Genomic DNA, 21,171 nt, shown 5'->3' on the forward strand with positions numbered 1-21,171 from the left:
ATATCATCAGCCGGATATGTTCACTTACAGGGAACACCGTCTGTCTCTGAGATGTAAGACCTCCAAACATTAGATCCTGTCTGGACTCTTTACGCGGCTCCTTCTACATCTGCATAGTATTTCTCACCGCCTGTACTAGATCTTCCGTATCTTCCACTGGGAAGAGATATTTCCTATATTGATCCTGCTCTTTTAGTGGAAGCTCCCCTTCTTCCTGGTTTGAGCTCTTAAAGTCTGATTCTTCATTTGAAGATATATCAAGATCTCTCTGTTCTGGGTCCCATCTGGGTCTCTTACGGCTCGGACCTGGACTGGAATGGTGCGGTTGTGATATGGTAGCCATGGAGGCTTGCACTTCCTCCCGGATTAAACTTCTCATCTCAGACAAGGTTGGTTGTTCTTCCCTTACAACTTTGGAAATACATGAGCTGCAGAGTGATTTTTTGTACGCCTCTGGAAGCTTTAAATGGCCTATGGAGCAACGGTTACACTTTGCCGAGGCCTTACCTGGCTTTTTGGCCATTGGGAGGGGTGTCTGTGGGATATCCTTATCCTAAATAATACAAGAATAGGGATAATAGGGCTGGGCTTAGTGTCTACATGCGTGTTCAGGTGCATCTGTGCTATGCGCACTTACCCCGGCATCCTCACTCCTGAATTCCATATCATCTTTAGTTTCAGTCATTTAGACACTGGCTCCAAGACACACACCCTCTGCCAAACCAGCGATGCTGAACATTTGACCGCGAGTCCTGTTCATATGCGGACTCTCAGAAGCCTGAGCGCAAATTTAATCAAATTTGCCGCCCGCTTTTTTCCCCAACCACATCCGCATTCCACGCTGTGAAACGCTGGACGGGATATGCTGCTGATGTCACCGGAAGTGACACTGGGTTATTTTTGCACCTACTTCCACGTTCCACGATGTGGAATGCAAGCTGGGTCCCCGCTGACCGGAAGTGACGCTCGGTTCCGGGAGTGGCTTCCTGCTGACCGCCAACTCCTCCGTGTTCCTGTATGGAACACATGGTTCCAGGTGCCTTTTCTCCTGCCGCATGGCGCCAGAGCCGAGAGCTCCCCACCGGGAGGAAGCGGCTCTACCCAGGAGCTCGTCCGCTTGACTGGTCTCTGGGGCAGAGGGACTCCCCACCGGGAAGATTCTGCCCTGGGCCACTTGACAGGGGGAAGGATATTGGACCAGCCGCATGATCCCTCTGAGCCCTCCGGTAAGCCTTTGCACGCTGCGCAGATCTCTCGTGTGTCCCTCCATGCAGGGACAGGAAAAACACTGAAGGAAAGGGGGCGGAGTGGGACCTTTTAACCTCTCGTGTGTTTTTCCTGTCCCTGCAAGGAGGAGGAGGACGTCCTCCAGGGTGCTGTCAGGGGGACGTCCTGGAAAGAAAAGTTTTAATTTCATTAGTCCACAAACTGCTTCTCCATTTCTCTTTAGGTTCTTTGATGTGTTCTTTGGCAAATTGTATCCGCTTCAGTACATTTCTTTTTTTTAACAGTAGGACTTTGCGGGGACTTCTTGGTAAGAGATTAGCTTCACACAGTTGTCTTCTCACTGTCACAGTCCTTACAGGTAACTTGAGACGGTCTTTGATCATGCTGGAGCTGATCATTGGCTGAGGCTTTGCAATTCTGGCTATTCTTCCATCCATTTTTGAATATTAGTCTTCCACTTTCTTCCACATCTCTATGGTTTGGCTTTCCATTTTAAAGCATTGGAGATCATTTTAGCTGAACAGCCAATCATTGTCTGTCAGGTTTTCAAGGAGAAATGCATGTACAACATGTCCTGGGTTCACGCTTAAATAAGGGACACCTGATTCACACTTGTTTCTTCAGAATGACTGACTTCACTAACTGAACTCCACACTGCTATTATTGTGAACACTTTCCCCTTTCAATTAATTATTCTAATACACGGACTCAAAAACCTGCAGATCATCAATGCGGAGTGTGTTGGCTTTCTTAGAATCTACTGCTCCAACTGGTAAATTGTTTGACATGTGATAATATAATTTATACCCAAAACACTGATTAATTAATTAATTAATAATTAAATCATTTTGGACTGCTGGTATTTTGAACACTACTGTAGTTAGATCATCTTTACTCATTTAGGACTTATCACCTCGTAGGATACTTTTTGGAGTAAAATTAAACCAAAATGCATAGACTTTTTCAAATATACTATTATATACACATTCCTCAACACTTAAATTGCAACATAAATAAGCAATAGTCATGGAATTATGAAAATCACAAGATTGATAGACATGGTAATGACATGTAAATGATGAAAAATTGGATATAAATGTTTTCAAAATATCTTGATTTATTCAGAGTTGAGTATGTATGTTTTGTGCATAAATCCTTGCACTTACACGCCTTGGTTGCTCTCAATGAGGTTATTAATAGTTATACAAGCAATGAGTTATATGAGTATACATGAGTTTTTGTCAACGCTGAATGCATTTGGGCATGACAATTTTCCAGATCCGCTGCTGGCAGCTGCTGTTGTAATTGCCAACCAAAGATATCTCAGATGTGCTGTTAAGGGCTCACCTTCATAGGTGGATCCTCTAAGCCCCAGGTCCGACTGTGCAGACGGATCATGGGTAATGATGCAGCAGCAGGAGACATTAAGGAGAAAGTACCGTAATTGAATCACTGGATGCCATAGGTAGACAATACACAAGAAAGCAGGTATGGTGCAAGAACTTGAAACACTGGAGGCCAAAGACAGAAAGAATGCAGGAAAGTCCAAGACAAAGCAAGCAGAAGCAAGTCAGGAGCAAGTAGTGTTGTACAGAAAACAAACAAGAGTTTTAATATCAAGACACGTGTCTAAGTGGGCCTTATGTAAGCCTAGGCAAATGATGACATAGGAAAACATCGGGCCACTTGTAAAAGGAGAGGACAGTAGCCATGGGGAGGATGATGAAGCCCTATGGCGCAAAGGCAGATGCGTAACATGTGCTCAATAGGAAATAAGTTTGGAGATGCAGCCGGCCATCTCAGTACACTTAGGTTGTTCACAATAGCACAAGCAACATGAAAAAAAATCGGCTCTTGGGAGACTTTCATGTTCCCCAGTGAAGGCATCTTCATGACTTGCCTACATGGTCTCCAGACTAATCTCCAGCTATGATTGAAAACATTTGTGGTGATCATCGCTAAAAAGAACAGACCTCTATTCCAGCCTCCATTGCTGTCTTGCGCTGTACAATGATAACCTTTGACAGCAGTGGCATGAGGTCAATGGAACACCTGTAGTGGGATGTCTGGCTCACGGCCCAGTGTTGTGCAAAAGCCTTCTAATGGTTTGTGCAGAAAATGTTTGATGCCTTAGGCTTGAATGTGATGTCTAATTTCATTTGCAGCACTAAATGGATCACTACGCACTATTCTTCACATCTGATGATGCCATGAAGAGATCTTCATGTGAAAATGTCATGTTGGTTCTTCTCCCAAAACTATGGTGTGGGGTTACATAACATACAGTAGCTAGACCCCTCTAGTCCTCATTCGAGATACACAAACAGCACAGCATTTCTCCAAAATGTCCCAGGAGCTGTTTTCAAACATAACAATGTCAGGACACATGTTGCTTGTGCTATTGTGAGCAGACGCAGCAACTCCAGACTTGTCTCCCATTGAGCACATCTAAGACGTAATTAGTTGGCAAATGCAAAGGGAGCTGCCAGAAGTGGATCTTGATGATTTTTTTTGCCAAATGCATTCATTGTAGCAGAACATTTCTCAGACAACCATTAATAACATAGTAACATAGTAACATACATAGTTATTAAGGTTGAAGGAAGACTTTAAGTCCATCTAGTTCAACCCATAGCCTAACCTAACATGCCCTAACATGTTGATCCAGAGGAAGGCAAAAAAAAACATGTGGCAAAGAGTAAGCTCCACATTAGGGAAAAAAATTCCTTCCCGACTCCACATACGGCAATCAGACTAGTTCCCTGGATCAACACCCTATCAAGGAATCTAATATATATAACCTGTAACATTACACTTTTCAAGAAAGGCATCCAGTCCCCTCTTAAATTTAAGTAATGAATCACTCATTACAACATCATACGGCAGAGAGTTCCATAGTCTCACTGCTCTTACAGTAAAGAATCCGCGTCTGTTATTATGCTTAAACCTTCTTTCCTCCAGAGGTAGAGGATGCCCCCTTGTCCCTGTCACCGGTCTATGATTAAAAAGATCATCAGAAAGGTCTTTGTACTGTCCCCTCATATATTTATACATTAAAATAAGATCACCCCTCAGCCTTCGTTTTTCAAAACTAAATAGCCCCAAGTGTAATAACCTATCTTGGTATTGCAGGTATAAAAAAGAAAAGAATGTCCAGCTTCACCGAATCCGTAAAAAAGAGTTTTCTTTATTCACATACTTTTAAGCATAGAGGATACAGACTTCAGCACGAGCCATATGGGTAAGAATCTCAACGCGTTTCTGGAGACTAAGCTCCCTTAATCATGACATGTTGTCATGATTAAGGGAGCTTAGTCTCCAGAAACGCGTTGAGATTCTTACCCATATGGCTTGTGTTGAAGTCTGTATCCTCTATGCTTAAAAGTATGTGAATAAAGAAAACTCTTTTTTATGGATTCGGTGAAGCTGGACATTCTTTTCTTTTTTGGACTCTATACGCCTGAACACGGCGGGTCCGTGCTCCCGAGGATTGGTTTATGCATCACGGGTGAGCTGGTTTATATTCCTTATTGCAGGTATAACCTGCTTCCCTTTTTCATGATTTGCACACTACTATCAAACCACAGGGAAGAACTGAACTGTTTAACACTTGATGATGAATGTAATGATATAGAAAACGATGTATCATAGAGCAGCGTGAGGAGGCTAAAAACAGCAAAAGAGGTCAATCCTGTTGTATCCTTCTCCTTAGTATGTTGTTGTTTTCTGTCTGTGTGCAGTATGTGCAGACATAGATTGATCCTTTACAAGCGGTTGTCTTCTTCTCTTAGAAATTAACCAATTAGAAACATGTATACTATTCTCTAGAAGTTCAACCCTTTAGAAGCAGCTATGTCTTTAATGGATTAACCCATTTGAAGGCTCTGCATCCTCCTTCTTTAGTTGAGCCTATAACATACAGGCACAGCTTAATACCGTACTTTGCAGATATATAACAATATTCTGTATGAAATAAACTTCAGATTCCAGGCAGGAAGCGAACAAAGAGTTTCCTTTAGGTGTGTTTATGTGCAAATTGAATGCAGTGGTAAATTAGTGCAACATGTTTGTGAGATTTATGCATATAGGGGCAGGTGCAGACAACCGTATTTTCGGTCCAAGTGCGATCTGACGAATGTTAGTCTATGGAGCTGTGCACATGTACGATATTTTCCTCCGACACAGCCAGACTAAGGATAAAATGGCATGAAGAAACACTGCATGCACTACCAGAATAGGTGCCTTAGTAGGGTCCCACACCATATATATAGAAATACATACAGAGTCCCTGCCAGACACGCCGGCACATTGTCCTTTCTGGGTCTCTACTACACACCGGTTACTCCAGTTGGGACCTTATACTCCTGCACAGATATTGCTGTTATCATGTCTACGTTATATAACCACGTTCACCTACGTTATCATCTTCTTCTGGTACTAACCGTTACTGAAGAAGGCCTTTTACTGTGGCTGAAACGTTTATTTGTTGACGACATTAAACCACAAAAAGTTCTGCATAAGCTGAGTGCCTAGTCTATTTTCTTCTAAGGATAAAATGGCGGCATGGCCGAGTTGATCAAATTTTCAGATCGCACTTGGCCATCTTCTCATCTGAGGGAATCAGAGAACACTATGCTCACTCTGATCAAACTGTGCTCAGAGTTTGATCACGGTGTGATTTGCATAATTGACCCAATTCTGTCAGATGAGAGAATATACACTGTGACTCAAGCCTAACAGATACTCCTATTCTATGGCGCAAAACAGGAAAATTGATCAGTGCCTCTCAAACCTTGCCAGATCTGTGCGCATTTGCAGTAAATTGGTGCTGCACTTCTTTGATACATGGTAAGCCGAGCAAGCTGTATCAAGTCTGCTGCATACATACAGTCCCCAATGTACCATCAGGTGCAGGAGTGTCATGTGTTTGTCACATTCCATCTAACTCCAGAACCTAGAAAAGCGATATATCGGAAGATACAGCACAGAAAGGAAACAATGTATGAAAACCGTGAATCACACGGCCTACAATGAGGCATGCGCAAGGAGGCATCACAGGTAATAATACTAAATCAAAAAACGTGCTTGTGTGGAGCTGGTAACCGATATGAGACGAGGTAGTGGAAAATCCTTTCAATATGCTTTTTCTAAACACAAATTTGCATCACAAACTAATGTTAATTGTGAATAAACAATAACATGTAAAGTGTACAAGTATATACAGTAGGTTTACCACATATTTCCTTTCAAGGTATTACCAAAAATATGTGGAAGCCCGGTTCACCATCAAATATTCATAATCAAGTGTTTTTCATGAAAAAATCATCTTACCAATCGTATTAGTTGCCTATCCAGCCACCTCAAGACATCTGGACCCTCTTCAGTTTCTGCTCTAAACATAGCCAACCTTGCCATTAGGATAGCAGAGGCCTCTTGGTCGAAGGAAGCAGCAATGTTTTGGATCTGAGTTTGGGCATCAGCCCAGCTACATGAGGGAGGGGGATTAAAAACAATACATTATACATATCATTATCTATTATCAAATTTTAAAAAAACTATATATTTTTCAAGCCAAATTGCATTTTTGTTTTACAAAATGTAGGAATAAAAAGAAACCATTATGGTTAAATAGGGAAGTACAAAGTATAATAAAACAAAAACAAAGTGCAATGAAAAACTGTCATGTAAAAAACGTTATTAATCTGCAAATATTCCTTATCTATAAAGATGACACTGGTGGAGATCCGTAAGGTGAGACCCACACATTTTTGCATATAAAGGGAACTTAAATCCTTTTTCTAGGATCAGTCATGAAATTCAAGAGAGACCACAGATCATTATTAATTAAATCCCCTGAAACATCTAAGTAACAAATACAAAGTTGAATTGAAGTGTATGTCCACCTCATACAAAAAAGGCTTTGTGCTGAGTTAAGTTCACTTTGTGAGATGGATCCTCTAAAGGTACCTTCACAGTAAACGATTTTGCAACGATATCGCTAGCGATCCGTGACGTTGCAGCGTCCTGGCTAGCGATATCGTTGTGTTTGACAGGCAGCAGCGATCAGGATCCTGCTGTGCCATCGTTGGTCAGAGAAGAAAGTCCAGAACTTTATTTCGTCGCTGGATCTCCCGTAGACATCGCTGGATCGGTGTGTGTGACACCGATCCAGCGATGTCTTCACTGGTAACCAGGGTAAACATCGGGTTACTAAGCGCAGGGCCGCGCTTAGTAACCCGATGTTTACCCTGGTTACCAGCGTAAATGTAAAAAAAACAAACAGTACATACTCACATTCCGGTGTCCGTCAGGTCCCTTGCCGTCTGCTTCCCGCACTGACTGTGAGTGCCGGCCGTACAGCACAGCACAGCGGTGACGTCACTTTACGGCCGGCACTCACAGTCAGTGCGGGAAGCAGACGGCAAGGGACCTGACAGACACCGGAATGTGAGTATGTACTGTTTGTTTTTTTTACGTTTACGCTGGTAACCAGGGTAAACATCGGGTTACTAAGCGTGGCCCTGCGCTTAGTAACCCGATGTTTACCCTGGTTACCCGGGGACCTCGGCATCGTTGGTCGCTGGAGAACTGTCTGTGTGACAGCTCCCCAGCGACCACACAACGACTTACCAACGATCACGACCAGGTCGTATCGCTGGTCGTGATTGTTGGTAAATCGTTTAGTGTGAAGGTACCTTAAGCCTTAGGTCCAGATGGGCACACGGACGCTGGGCATTGATGCAGGAAGTAGAAAGGCATGTGGGTAGCACAGGTATCTCAGGAACAGCAGGATGGATGAAGTAGAGCATAGCAGTGATGAATGCAAGCACAACACAAAACAGACAAGCTAGTGACAGCAGAAAGAGGATGCTAAGTTGATTCAACTACAAAACCAAGTAAATTAAAGGGAACCTGTAATCCCCAAAATCGATGGTGAGGTAAGCTCACCGGCATCAGGGGCTTATCTACAGCATTCTGTAATGCTGTACTATTGAATTATTATAACAAGAAAATGTGCAAAAGAGGTTTACATTTTTGGATTAGTGATATTTTTCTTAAGGAAGTAAAATATGTAGCTTGTCATCTTCCAATGTTGGAAGCCCACATTTTGTGACATAAGCTTGCATTCCATAACAAAAGTAGCAAAAATAGAACTAAGAGGTTTAATACTGCCCTCCTTATTTGCCCTTATTTACAGAGTGGGAAGAAAAAGATGGCTGAAATTATGATGCTGTTACTATAGCATATCTCAGATCAATTAAAGGGAATCTATTAGCAGGTTTTTGCTATGAAATCTGAAGACAGCAGGAGTTAGAGACTGAAACAGAATTCAGGGATGTGTAACTTGTGAGGGTATGTGCACACGCTGCGGATTTTGCTGCGGAACCACAGCGTTTCCGCAGATGCGGGCCTGCAGCGGTTTCCCATGAGTTTACAGTACAATGTAAACCTATGGGAAACGAAATCCACAGTGCACATGCTGCGGAAAAAAACGCACGGAAACGCAGCGGTTTATATTCTGCAGCATGTCAGTTCTTTGTGCGGATTCCGCTGCAGGTTTACACCTGCTCCAATAGAAATCTGCAGGTGAAGACCCACAGAGGAAACCACAATAGAAACCGCGATAAATCCGCAGTAAAAACCGCAGTGGAATCCGCAGCATGTGCACAAGCCCTCAGGCCATGTGCACACGTTCAGGATTTTTAGCGTTTTTTTCGTGTTTTTTCGCTATAAAAACGTGATAAAAACGCGAAAAAAACGCTAACATATGCCTCCTATTATTTACTTATTATTTTGTGCAAATGTTGCGATTTTTTCCGTGAAAAAATCGCATCGCGGAAAAAAAAGCAACATGTTCATTAAAAATGCGGAATTGCGGGGATTCCGCACACCTAGGTGTCCATTGATCTGCTTACTTCCCGCACGGGGCTGTGCACACCATGCGGGAAGTAAGCAGATTATGTGCGGTTGGTACCCAGGGTGGAGGAGAGGAGACTCTCCTCCACGCACTGGGCACCATATAATTGGTAAAAAAAAAAAGAATTAAAATAAAAAATAGTCCTATACTCACCTTCGATGTCTTCCCGCCTCACCGCTGCATGCTGCCACTTCGGTTCCTATAGCTGCTGTGCGGTGAAGGACCTGCCGATGACGTCACTGTCTTGTGATTGGTCGTGAGCGGTCATGTGACCGCTCACGTGACCGCTCACATGACCGCGACGTCATGGAAGGTCCTGCGAGCACACACCAGCTATAGGAAGAGGAACCTACGCCACTGATGAGATGTCTGGGTGAGTATAACCATTTTTTTTATTTTTTTTATTATTTTTAAACATTCTATCTTTTACTATAGATGCTGCATAAGCTGCATCTATAGTAAAAAGTTGGTCACACTTGTCAAACAGTATGTTTGACAAGTGTGACCAACCTGTCAGTCAGTTTTCCAAGTGATGCTACAGATCGCTTGGAAAACTTTAGCATTCTGCAAGCTAATTACGCTTGCAGAATGCTAAAAAAAACGCGAAAAAAAACGGAAAAATACGCAAAAAAAAAAATGCGGATTTCTTGCAGAAAATTTCCGGTTTTCTTCAGGAAATTTCTGCAAGAAATCCAGACGTGTGCACATACCCTCAAGGTGTGTGCTGTTGTTTACTAACTGCGATGGATTTACCAATAAGAGATTAACATTCCTGGACTAGACTGGCAAAGCCCCCTCATGTGATAAGAATCTCACTGTCTATGGACTTTGTACTTGGAGAACCTGGTGTGGGCGTGGTTAGCTTTCTCAGCTCTGTTTCATTCTAAATCTAACAACTCTGAATTGTTGGAGAAATTCTGCACTCAGTAAACTATGTAATACATACAGTACCGTTCAAAAGTTTAGGGTCACCCAGACAATTTTGTGTTTTCCATGAAAGCTCATACTTTTATTAATCAAATGAGTTGCCAAATTAATTGAAAATCTAGTCCAGACATTGACAAGGTTCGAAAAAAAAGTTTTTCATGTGAAATAACAATTTTCTCCTTCAAACTTTGCTTTCGTCAAAGAATGCTCTATTTGTAGCAATTACAGCATTGCAGACCTTTGGCATTCTAGCAGTTAATTTGCTGACGTAATCTGGAGAAATTTCACCCCATGCTTCCAGAAGTCCCTCCCACATGTTGGTTTGTCTTGATGGGCACTTTTTGCGTACCATACGGTTAAGCTGCTCCCACAACAGCTCAGTGGGGTTGAGATCTTGTGACTGCCCTGGCCACTCCATTACAGATAGAATACTAGCTGCCTGCGTCTTCCCTAAATAGTTCTTGCATAATTTGGAGGTGTGCTTTGGGTCATTGTCCTGTTGTAGGATGAAATTGGCTCCAATCAAGCGCTGTCCACAGGGTATGGCATGGCATTGCAAAATGGAGTGATAGCCTTCCTTGTTCAATATCCCTTTTACCTTGTACAAATCTCCCACCTTACCAGCACCAAAGCAACCCCAGGCCATCACATTACCTCCACCATGCTTGACAGATGGCGTCAGGCACTCTTCCAGCATCTTTTCAGTTCAGTTGTTCTGCATCTCACAAATGTTCTTCTGTATGATCCAAGCACCTCAATGTTGGATTCGTCTGCCCATAACACTTTTTTCCAATCTTCCTCTGTCCAATGTCTGTTATGGCTTTTTCTTTGCCACTCTGCCCTGAAGGCCAGCATACCAGAGTTGCCTCTTCACTGTAGATGTCGACACTGGCGTTTTGCGTGTACTATTTAATGAAGCTGCCAGTTGAGGACCTGTGAGGCGTCGATTTCTCAAACTACAGACTCTAATGTACTTGTCTTGTTGCTCAGTTGTGCAGCGGGGCCTCCCACTTTTCTTTCTACTCTTGTTAGAGCCTGTTTGTGCTCTCCTTTGAAGGGAGTAGCACACACCGTTGTAGGAAATGTTCAGTTTCTTGGCAATTTCTCGCATGGAATACACTTAATTTCTAAGAACAATAATAGACTGTTGAGTTTCACATGAAAGTTCTTTTTTTTCTGGCCATTTTTAAAATTTAATGGAATCAATAAATGTAATGCCCCAGATTCTCAACTAGCTCAAAGGAAGGTCAGGTTTATAGGTTTTCTAATCAGCCAAACTGTTTTCAGCTGTGCTAACATACTTGCACAAGGGTTTCAAGGGTATTCTAACCATCTATTAGCCTTCTTACACAGTTAGCAAACACAAAGTACCATAAGAACACTGGAGTGATGGTTGTTGGAAATGGGCCTCTATACACCTATGAAGATATTGCATTACAAACCAGACGTTTGCAGCTAGAATAGTCATTTACCAGATTAACAATGTATAGAGTGTATTTCTGAATCATTTAATGTTAGCTTCATTGGAAAAAACTGTGCTTTTCTTTCAAAAATAAGGAAATTTCTAAGTGACCCTAAACTTCTGAACGGTAGTGTAGTTGGATCCAACTTCTCTTTGCCTATATTACGCCGCTCTCAGATGAGGTAGCAAAAACCTGCTGACAGATTCCCTTTAATTCACAATCATACTGATTATACCACAACAGCACTTCCCTATCACTTGAATCTCTGAATTAGTATTTACAGATTGAGACTACCATTCCCATATTGAATCTGCATGAGCAATAAAGTAGCATACCACAATCAGATTTAGGCCTTTTTCTACCTCTGTGTGGGATGAGCTGTGCTCCCTGACCTACATATCTGTGCAAGCATACAATGGAGCTTCTTGTCCACCCCCAATCTTTCATACTGGATGTGATAGCTCCCCACCTTCACACCTGATTGGCTGAACTAGACCATATGATGCGATAGATGCAGGGCAAGTGAAGTCCACTCGGTCGTGCCTGACGTCTTTAGCCTATTCTTCCTGAGTCTTGAGCGGTGTGCGAAATAGTGGTGGCCATTATTTGTTTTTGTGATGTTCTCAGATCAAACAGTATACTGTTTGAATTCATGGGGACTTTGCGAATTTCAGGAAGTTCGACTCAACGATGATACTCCTCGTCAGCTCTACTGCCTATCAAAAACATTTATATAGCGTACTGTTTGCGTTTTCGTTATCTTGCTGCTTTAACTCAATTTGGTAATCGGCATCTTTGGATGAAATGATACTTTAATACCACAAGCGAGGATGTACAGCATACATTTATACAGAAAATTTAGAACATGATTTCCTCTGTCTCATTTCCTTCTGGTAATTATATGCCAAATTGCACTAATGGGACTCAAGAGCCGCAACTCGGAATGTTTATGAAGAAAGTTCTACTGAAAGCAACGATTGCACATCTGGCTTTACAGTCACATTTCCCTGCATAGATGTCAATGAACTATTAGACACGTATCTAGTAACAAGGTTCTAGAATTTTAGGACAAAAAATAACATTAGGTTTATTGCAAATTTGAAATATTAAATCATTGAAACGATTAACCCCTTAAGGGTGCAGCCTATTTTGTTTCCTATTTTTGCCACTAGATTCTGATGGCTATAACATCAGTATATATCAGCTGTTATTTTGAGTACTTGAATGACTTTTTTTAGTGCACAAATTATTGTTTTTAACAGCTTAAGAAATAAGTAATTTTTCCGTTTTTTCCCTCCTCTTCTTCCAAGAGCGGTAACTTTTAAAAAGAAAATCTTTCCATTGACAAAGCCGTATAGGGACTTGATTTTCTTCAGGACGAGTTGGAATTTTGAATGGCACCATCCAATTTACTATTTAGGGTGGGCTACATGGCAACAGTGCCAAGAGACAGCGATTCTCTAACGTGTTGCGTGACCAAAAATATTTGGGCAATTGGGTTGTGACTTCGCTGTTGGGCAACTATGTGAGAGCTTTGATTTTGCTGTAACTAAAACATCCAAGATACAGATAAGCCACATGTCGAATATAAGTGGTGACATGTGACCAGCGACAAAAACATCCAACATATTTTAAAAACAGCGCAAAAAAAGTTCAGATAGCCGGTTCAATGGTAAGCATGAAATTCTTATTAGGACTCTTGCAGCACGTGTATTGCCAGCAGTACACGGGAGGTGCTCAACAAAAGATCATAGCAAAGTATCCAAAAATAAATAGACGTGGCACTCATCCGAAATCTGCTGTGATTCAATGTCCTTTATTCATCATTACAACGATATGGACATGACGTGGAGAGGCGGCTGGTATGAGGAGGGGTGCGGGGGTGAGAAAAGAACGACGGCCGTTTCGCGCTGGTGCTGGCTTAAAATTTTACTTTACTTACAGTTAAATTCTTTATGGGGTTGAATTGAAACAATTGTGGCTACTGTGGGTACTGGATATTTAACAGAGCTGATCAACTCATTCTACCCAGAGATAGCACATGGCCACTGTACTGTGGCTGTAGCTAAAGGGGTTTTCTTGAGAACAAAATACATTTTCATTAATAGATCTTGGAATAATAATAATTTCCACAATTGGATGTGTTTAAAAAAATGTTCCTGTGCCGAGATAGATAATCTTATAAATGTGCCCCTGCTGTGTACTGTGTAATGACTGTGTCTGACCGTACAGGAACATGGTCTGATCATACCACAGCTCCTGGGCAGGGGGGGAAGCAAAAGAGAGGATACAGATATGACAACATGGGATCACAGCTGATTCTTTTTGTAAGGTAAAATGTTTATATTACTGTTTTTAAGCAATGTTTTACCTCATAGAAATCAGCTGTGATGCCATGCTGTATACTTTTTTTTTTATTTCTCCCCTGCCCAGGAGCTGTAGTATGATCAGACCACGTTCCTTTATGATTAGACACGGCCATTACACAGTACACAGCAGGGACACATTTAAAGGATTATCTCAGCATAAGAACTTTTTTTTAACACATCCAATTGTGGAACTTATTATTCCAAAAAGTGTTGATTAAAATTAACTTTGTGGGCAAAAAAACTTTAAGGGGTTAATATACGATTTAGGTTCTACCTCATCACCTAGGGTCTCCAATCTCGCTCCTGTGCAGGTGTACTTTTCTCTGTCCTGCTGAAGGCACAGCAAAGTACTGTACTACACATGCGCAGGGAAAGGACAAAGACCGTCGATGTCATGTAGGTAAAGCCGGCACATGTGCACTACAATACTTTATATTGCCCTCAGCAGGGCAGAGAGAAGTGCACCTACAGTGCCTTGCGAAAGTATTCGGCTCCCTGGAACTTTTCAGTTTTTGAATTTCCACAAAAATTTAAAATAACCAATACATTTCGTTCAACTTCACGATTGCTTCACTTTACATTTGGTATCTTTATGTTTGAAGCATGATATGTGGGAAAAGGTTGAAAAGTTCCAGGGAGCCGAATACTTTCGCAAGGCACTGTAAGCAGGAGCGCAATGGGGGACAATGTGTGGATGACGTAGGATACGAGATGCAAGAAGGACGGCCATTGTAAGAAGAGAGGAGGCACCATATCAAGATCAGAGATGCCCATCGGACTGGGTGGCAGAGTATGAGACTCTACTAAAGGCCGGGGTCACACTAGTGCAGCGCCCCAGAGTCCTGGTCGTTGCAGTGCTGTGGCTCCGCCGCTAAGGGGGGCTATGGTACGTCTGATGGCACTGAAGGAGTTCATCTGACCAGGTATCACATACACCAATACATTTCACAGCCGTGCCTCCAGGGGGAGCTAAGGGTGCTATTTATTAGGCCACTCCTCACCGTGTGGGTAAACTGGGGGTCAGGCAGGAAGTTAGAAAGCTGACTGGGTTGGAACCAGACAACACCTGGTGGCAGAGGGTGGTGTAGGGGAAGATTCGGTGGGGTCCCTGTCAGGTTTGGGACCCTGACAGAGGCCTGGCAAACAGAAAGAACGTCACGGGACCATGCCTGCTCAGCATAGCGGCGGTGCCCTAAGAAAGGATCAGAAGCGAGATATATTGTGCTGAGTGAGAAACGAGATCAAAGCAAGAAGGAGAATACCAGTAGGAGTCGTGCTGTAAGACCGAGGCAACATCCTACTGAGGCGCACAACCGGCGGCCGGAACGCCGAGGGAGTATTACTATATTCAGCTTCAGGCAATACTTCAAACCAACGGCAGGACAGTCAGTCATAGGCGGGCTGTCTCACCTAAATCACCTATGCAGACTTGGGGGGCAACCTGTGTAGAGGGGCGACTCTAGGGTCCCGGAAGAGCTCCGAGCCTACCCGTCATACGGGTGCGTCCCAACCATAACACCGGGAGGGACGGAGGATTAGCAGAACATCATCTAATCGAGTTGTTGTGAGGGAACACGAGAAACAGACACAACAGTTGTGGGGACTATCCCGTAAGCACAGCAGGGGAGGACCACAACACATAGCGCAAGCAGGAAGGCACAGATTTCCACCTGCAAAGGGAACTCTGGAGGTGCCATCGGACCGGCCGGACTTGCGCAGCCTGGTGAACTGTATTCCGGACTGAGGACCCAGAGACCTTCAGTAAAGAGGTAAAGAGACTGCAACCTGGTGTCCTCGTTATTTACTGCACCGCACCACTACCACTATCCACATCTATTATTTACTGTACGCCCCTCAGCAGGGTCACGGACCGGGCCTAGCCACCATGACAACCCCAGAGCAGAGACTCAGAGGCCCGGTACCGGGTACCCCTCGGCCCTGCGGCAGTGGGGGCGCTACAACTTGGCGTCACGAACAGGATCTACTTAAGCCTGAAGAATCAGGTCATGTGTGCCTTGGAACTGTGATTTACTGTGCTTGGACTGTACTTTATTGCAAGGACTGTGCTGTGCCATTTGCCGCCAAAATCCGCCGCCATTACAGCGCTGAGGAGAGTGCAGGAGAAGAAGAGGGGCGTGGAGTAGGCGTGGACAAGCTGGAGAGCGCGAACGACAATGGCCGCCCAGTCTAAATATTGTTGTATCCTAAGGGCGGGCCCGTCAACAGGGGAGATCCGCTGTTATGACCCCAATGGCGAGGGTCTCAGAGGAACGTGGAAGTCTGCAGAATACAAAAATCCAGCTCATAGGGCAGTGGTAGCTGGGTTGACCATATATCTACTCCTAACGCCAACACTAGAAGTAGCCGGGGATCATTCCTACGTTGATTCTAGATGACACGCTCCAGCCGGAGAATCTAGCTACCCCTAGTAGAGGAAAACAAAAGACCTTTCTTGCCTCCAGAGAAGGGGACCCCAAAGCTGGATAGAAGCCCCCCACAAATAATAACGGTGAGGTAAGAGGAAATGACAAACACAGAAATGAACCAGGTTTAGCACAGAGAGGCCCGCTTACTGATAGCAGAATAAAGAAAGGTAACTTATATGGTCAACAAAAACCCTATCAAAATCCACACTGGAAATTCAAGAACCCCCGAACCGTCTAACGGTCCGGGGGGAGAACACCAGCCCCCTAGAGCTTCCAGCAAAGGTCAGGATATAAATTTGGAACAAGCTGGACAAAAATACAAAACCAAAACAAAATAGCAAAAAGCAAAAAGCGGACTTAGCTGATATAACTGGAACCAGGATCAGTAGACAAGAGCACAGCAGACTAGCTCTGATAACTACGTTGCCAGGCATTGAACTGAAGGTCCAGGGAGCTTAAATAGCAACACCCTTAACTAACGACCCAGGTGCGGATAAAAGGAATGACAGAAAAACCAGAGTCAAAAAACTAGTAACCACTAGAGGGAGCAAAAAGTAAATTCACAACAGTACCCCCCCCTTAGTGAGGGGTCACCGAACCCTCACCACGACCACCAGGGCGATCAGGATGAGCGGCATGAAAGGCACGAACTAAATCGGCCGCATGAACATCAGAGGCGACCACCCAGGAATTATCCTCCTGACCATAGCCCTTCCACTTGACCAGGTACTGAAGCCTCCGCCTGGAGAGGCGAGAATCCAAGATCTTCTCCACCACGTACTCCAACTCGCCCTCAACCAACACCGGAGCAGGAGGCTCAGCAGAAGGAACTATAGGCACAATGTACCGCCGCAACAAGGACCTATGAAATACATTGTGAATAGCAAACGACACAGGAAGATCCAGACGAAAAGATACAGGATTAAGGATTTCCAATATCTTGTAAGGCCCAATAAAACGAGGTTTAAATTTGGGAGAGGAGACCTTCATAGGAACAAAGCGGGAAGAAAGCCATACCAAATCCCCAACGCGTAGTCGGGGACCCACACCGCGGCGGCGGTTGGCAAAGCGCTGAGCCCTCTCCTGTGACAACTTCAAGTTGTCCACCACATGATTCCAGATCCGCTGCAACCTATCCACCACACGATGCTTAGCACCCTCGAGCCAATGACGCCACTCCTCAAATGCCCATTTCATGGCCAACAACTCCCGATTGCCCACATCATAATTTCGCTCGGCAGGCGAAAACTTCCTAGAGAAAAAGGCACAAGGTTTCATAACAGAGCAACCAGGGCCTCTCTGCGACAAAACGGCCCCTGCTCCAATCTCTGAAGCATCCACCTCAACCTGAAAGGGAAGTGAGACATCGGGCTGGCACAAAACAGGCGCCGAAGTAAACCGGCGTTTCAACTCCTGGAAAGCCTCCATGGCAGCAGGAGCCCAGTTAGCTACATCGGAGCCCTTCTTGGTCATATCCGTCAAAGGTTTCACAATGCTAGAAAAATTAGCGATAAAACGACGGTAGAAGTTAGCGAAACCCAAGAACTTCTGTAGACTCTTAACTGACGAGGGCTGAGTCCAATCAAGAATAGCTCGGACCTTGACTGGGTCCATCTCCACAGCAGAAGGGGAAAAAATGAACCCCAAAAAGGGAACCTTCTGTACACCAAAGAGACACTTTGAGCCCTTGACAAACAAAGAATTTTCACGCAAAATTTTAAAGACCAACCTGACCTGCTCCACATGCGAATCCCAATTATCAGAAAAAACCAAAATATCATCCAGATAAACAATCAAAAATTTATCCAGATACTTCCGGAAAATGTCATGCATAAAGGACTGAAAAACTGAAGGCGCATTGGAGAGCCCAAAAGGCATCACCAAGTACTCAAAATGACCTTCGGGCGTATTGAATGCAGTTTTCCATTCATCACCTTGCTTAATGCGCACAAGGTTGTACGCACCACGAAGAGCTATCTTGGTGAACCACTTGGCACCTTTAATCCGGGCAAACAAGTCAGACAACAGCGGTAAAGGATACTGAAATTTGACAGTGATCTTATTTAAAAGCCGATAATCAATACAAGGTCTCAAAGATCCGTCCTTTTTTGCCACAAAAAAGAATCCCGCACCAAGAGGGGAAGAAGACGGACGAATATGTCCTTTCTCTAGAGACTCCTTGATATATGAACGCATAGCGGTATGTTCAGGTACCGACAGATTAAACAGTCTTCCCTTAGGAAATTTACTGCCTGGGATCAAATCTATAGCACAGTCACAGTCCCTATGAGGAGGCAGTGCACTGGACTCAGACTCACTGAAGACATCCTGATAATCAGACAAATACTCCGGAACTTCCGAAGGCGTAGAAGAAGCAATAGACACAGGCAGGGAATCCCCATGAATACCACGACAGCCCCAACTTGAGACTGACATAGCCTTCCAGTCCAGGACTGGATTATGGGTCTGTAACCATGGCAGCCCTAAAACAACCAAATCATGCATTTTATGTAAAACCAGGAAACGTATCACCTCGCGGTGTTCAGGAGTCATGCACATGGTAACCTGTGTCCAATACTGCGGTTTATTTGCTGCCAATGGCGTAGCATCAATACCCCTAAGAGGAATAGGATTTTCTAATGGTTCAAGAGTAAAACCACAGTGCTTAGCAAATGACAGATCCATAAGACTCAGGGCAGCACCTGAATCTACAAACGCCATGACAGGAAAAGACGACAGTGAGCAAATCAAAGTTACAGACAGAATAAATTTAGGTTGCAAATTACCAACGGTGACAGGACTAACAACCTTAGCTATACGTTTAGAGCATGCTGAGATAATATGTGTAGAATCACCACAGTAGTAGCACAAGCCATTCCGGCGTCTATGAATTTTCCGCTCATTTCTAGTCAGGATTCTATCACATTGCATTAAATCAGGTGTCTGTTCAGACAACACCATGAGGGAATTTGCGATTTTTCTATCACATTGCACCGAATTAGGTGTCTGTTCAGACAACACCATGAGGGAATTTGCGGTTTTGCGCTCCCGCAACCGCCGGTCAATTTGAATAGCCAGTGCCATAGTATCATTCAGACCTGTGGGAATGGGAAAACCCACCATAACATTCTTAATGGCTTCAGAAAGGCCATTTCTAAAATTAGCGGCCAGTGCACACTCGTTCCAATGTGTCAGCACGGACCATTTCCGAAATTTTTGGCAGTACACTTCAGCCTCGTCCTGCCCCTGAGACATAGCCAGCAAGGCCTTTTCTGCCTGAATCTCAAGATTGGGTTCCTCATAAAGTAAACCGAGCGCCAGAAAAAACGCATTAATATCAGCCAATGCCGGATCTCCTGGCGCCAGCGAAAAAGCCCAATCCTGAGGGTCGCCCCGTAAGAACGAAATAACAATTTTTACTTGCTGAGCAGAGTCTCCAGATGAACAGGGTCTCAGGGACAAAAACAATTTACAATTATTCACAAAATTCCTAAACTTAAACCTGTCTCCGGAAAACAGTTCAGGAATCGGTATTTTAGGTTCTGACCTAGGATTACTGATAACATAGTCTTGTATGCCCTGCACACGAGTAGCCAGCTGGTCCACACTTGTAATCAAGGTCTGGACATTCATGTCTGCAGCAAGCATAGCCACTCTGAGGTAAAGGGGAAGAAGAAAAAAAAAAAAAAAAAAACTCAGAATCTTCTTTCTTATAATCCCTCTTCTGCAATGCATTAAACATTTAATACTGGCCTGGCAAACTGTTATGACCCCAATGGCGAGGGTCTCAGAGGAACGTGGAAGTCTGCAGAATACAAAAATCCAGCTCATAGGGCAGTGGTAGCTGGGTTGACCATATATCTACTCCTAACGCCAACACTAGAAGTAGCCGGGGATCATTCCTACGTTGATTCTAGATGACACGCTCCAGCCGGAGAATCTAGCTACCCCTAGTAGAGGAAAACAAAAGACCTTTCTTGCCTCCAGAGAAGGGGACCCCAAAGCTGGATAGAAGCCCCCCACAAATAATAACGGTGAGGTAAGAGGAAATGACAAACACAGAAATGAACCAGGTTTAGCACAGAGAGGCCCGCTTACTGATAGCAGAATAAAGAAAGGTAACTTATATGGTCAACAAAAACCCTATCAAAATCCACACTGGAAATTCAAGAACCCCCGAACCGTCTAACGGTCCGGGGGGAGAACACCAGCCCCCTAGAGCTTCCAGCAAAGGTCAGGATATAAATTTGGAACAAGCTGGACAAAAATACAAAACCAAAACAAAATAGCAAAAAGCAAAAAGCGGACTTAGCTGATATAACTGGAACCAGGATCAGTAGACAAGAGCACAGCAGACTAGCTCTGATAACTACGTTGCCAGGCATTGAACTGAAGGTCCAGGGAGCTTAAATAGCAACACCCTTAACTAACGACCCAGGTGCGGATAAAAGGAATGACAGAAAAACCAGAGTCAAAAAACTAGTAACCACTAGAGGGAGCAAAAAGTAAATTCACAACAATCCGCCTCCTGATCTTCTATGGTGGGCAGAGACCGAAGAAACGAAACTATGACTCAGATGAGGTGGGACTGGAGACTGGAGAAGGCCTGCAGAAAAGGATGGCCCCGCATCGACCCCCGTCACCGGAGGATTATTCGGATATGCCCCCGCTGGAGGATCTGGATCCGTGGGAGCTGTCGATGGGGCACCCTTTGCCTGCGCAGTCCCCATCCCGTGTGCCTCCCCCAGGGGAAAGGAGTGACGCTGGAGGAGTCACCCCAGGTAGGGGTACTGAGTGCCGTGACCCCCAGGGAGATCGCCTCACCTCTGCACCAGACCCGG

General features: G+C 44.1%; 1 protein-coding gene across 1 annotated transcript in view; it reads right to left on the reverse strand.

Moving 5' to 3' along the window:
* LOC143773945 (protein transport protein Sec23A) overlaps positions 1–21,171 on the reverse strand; it is a 382,144-nt gene that overhangs the window by 31,932 nt on the left and 329,041 nt on the right. The window contains exon 14 of the mRNA XM_077261251.1: positions 6,559–6,712. Within this exon, the coding sequence (XP_077117366.1) occupies positions 6,559–6,712 (154 nt within the window). The remainder of the gene's footprint in view (positions 1–6,558; positions 6,713–21,171) is intronic.

The sequence above is a fragment of the Ranitomeya variabilis genome, chromosome 1 (assembly GCF_051348905.1).
Source record: "Ranitomeya variabilis isolate aRanVar5 chromosome 1, aRanVar5.hap1, whole genome shotgun sequence".
In the NCBI taxonomy this organism is placed as follows: Eukaryota; Metazoa; Chordata; class Amphibia; order Anura; family Dendrobatidae; genus Ranitomeya; species Ranitomeya variabilis.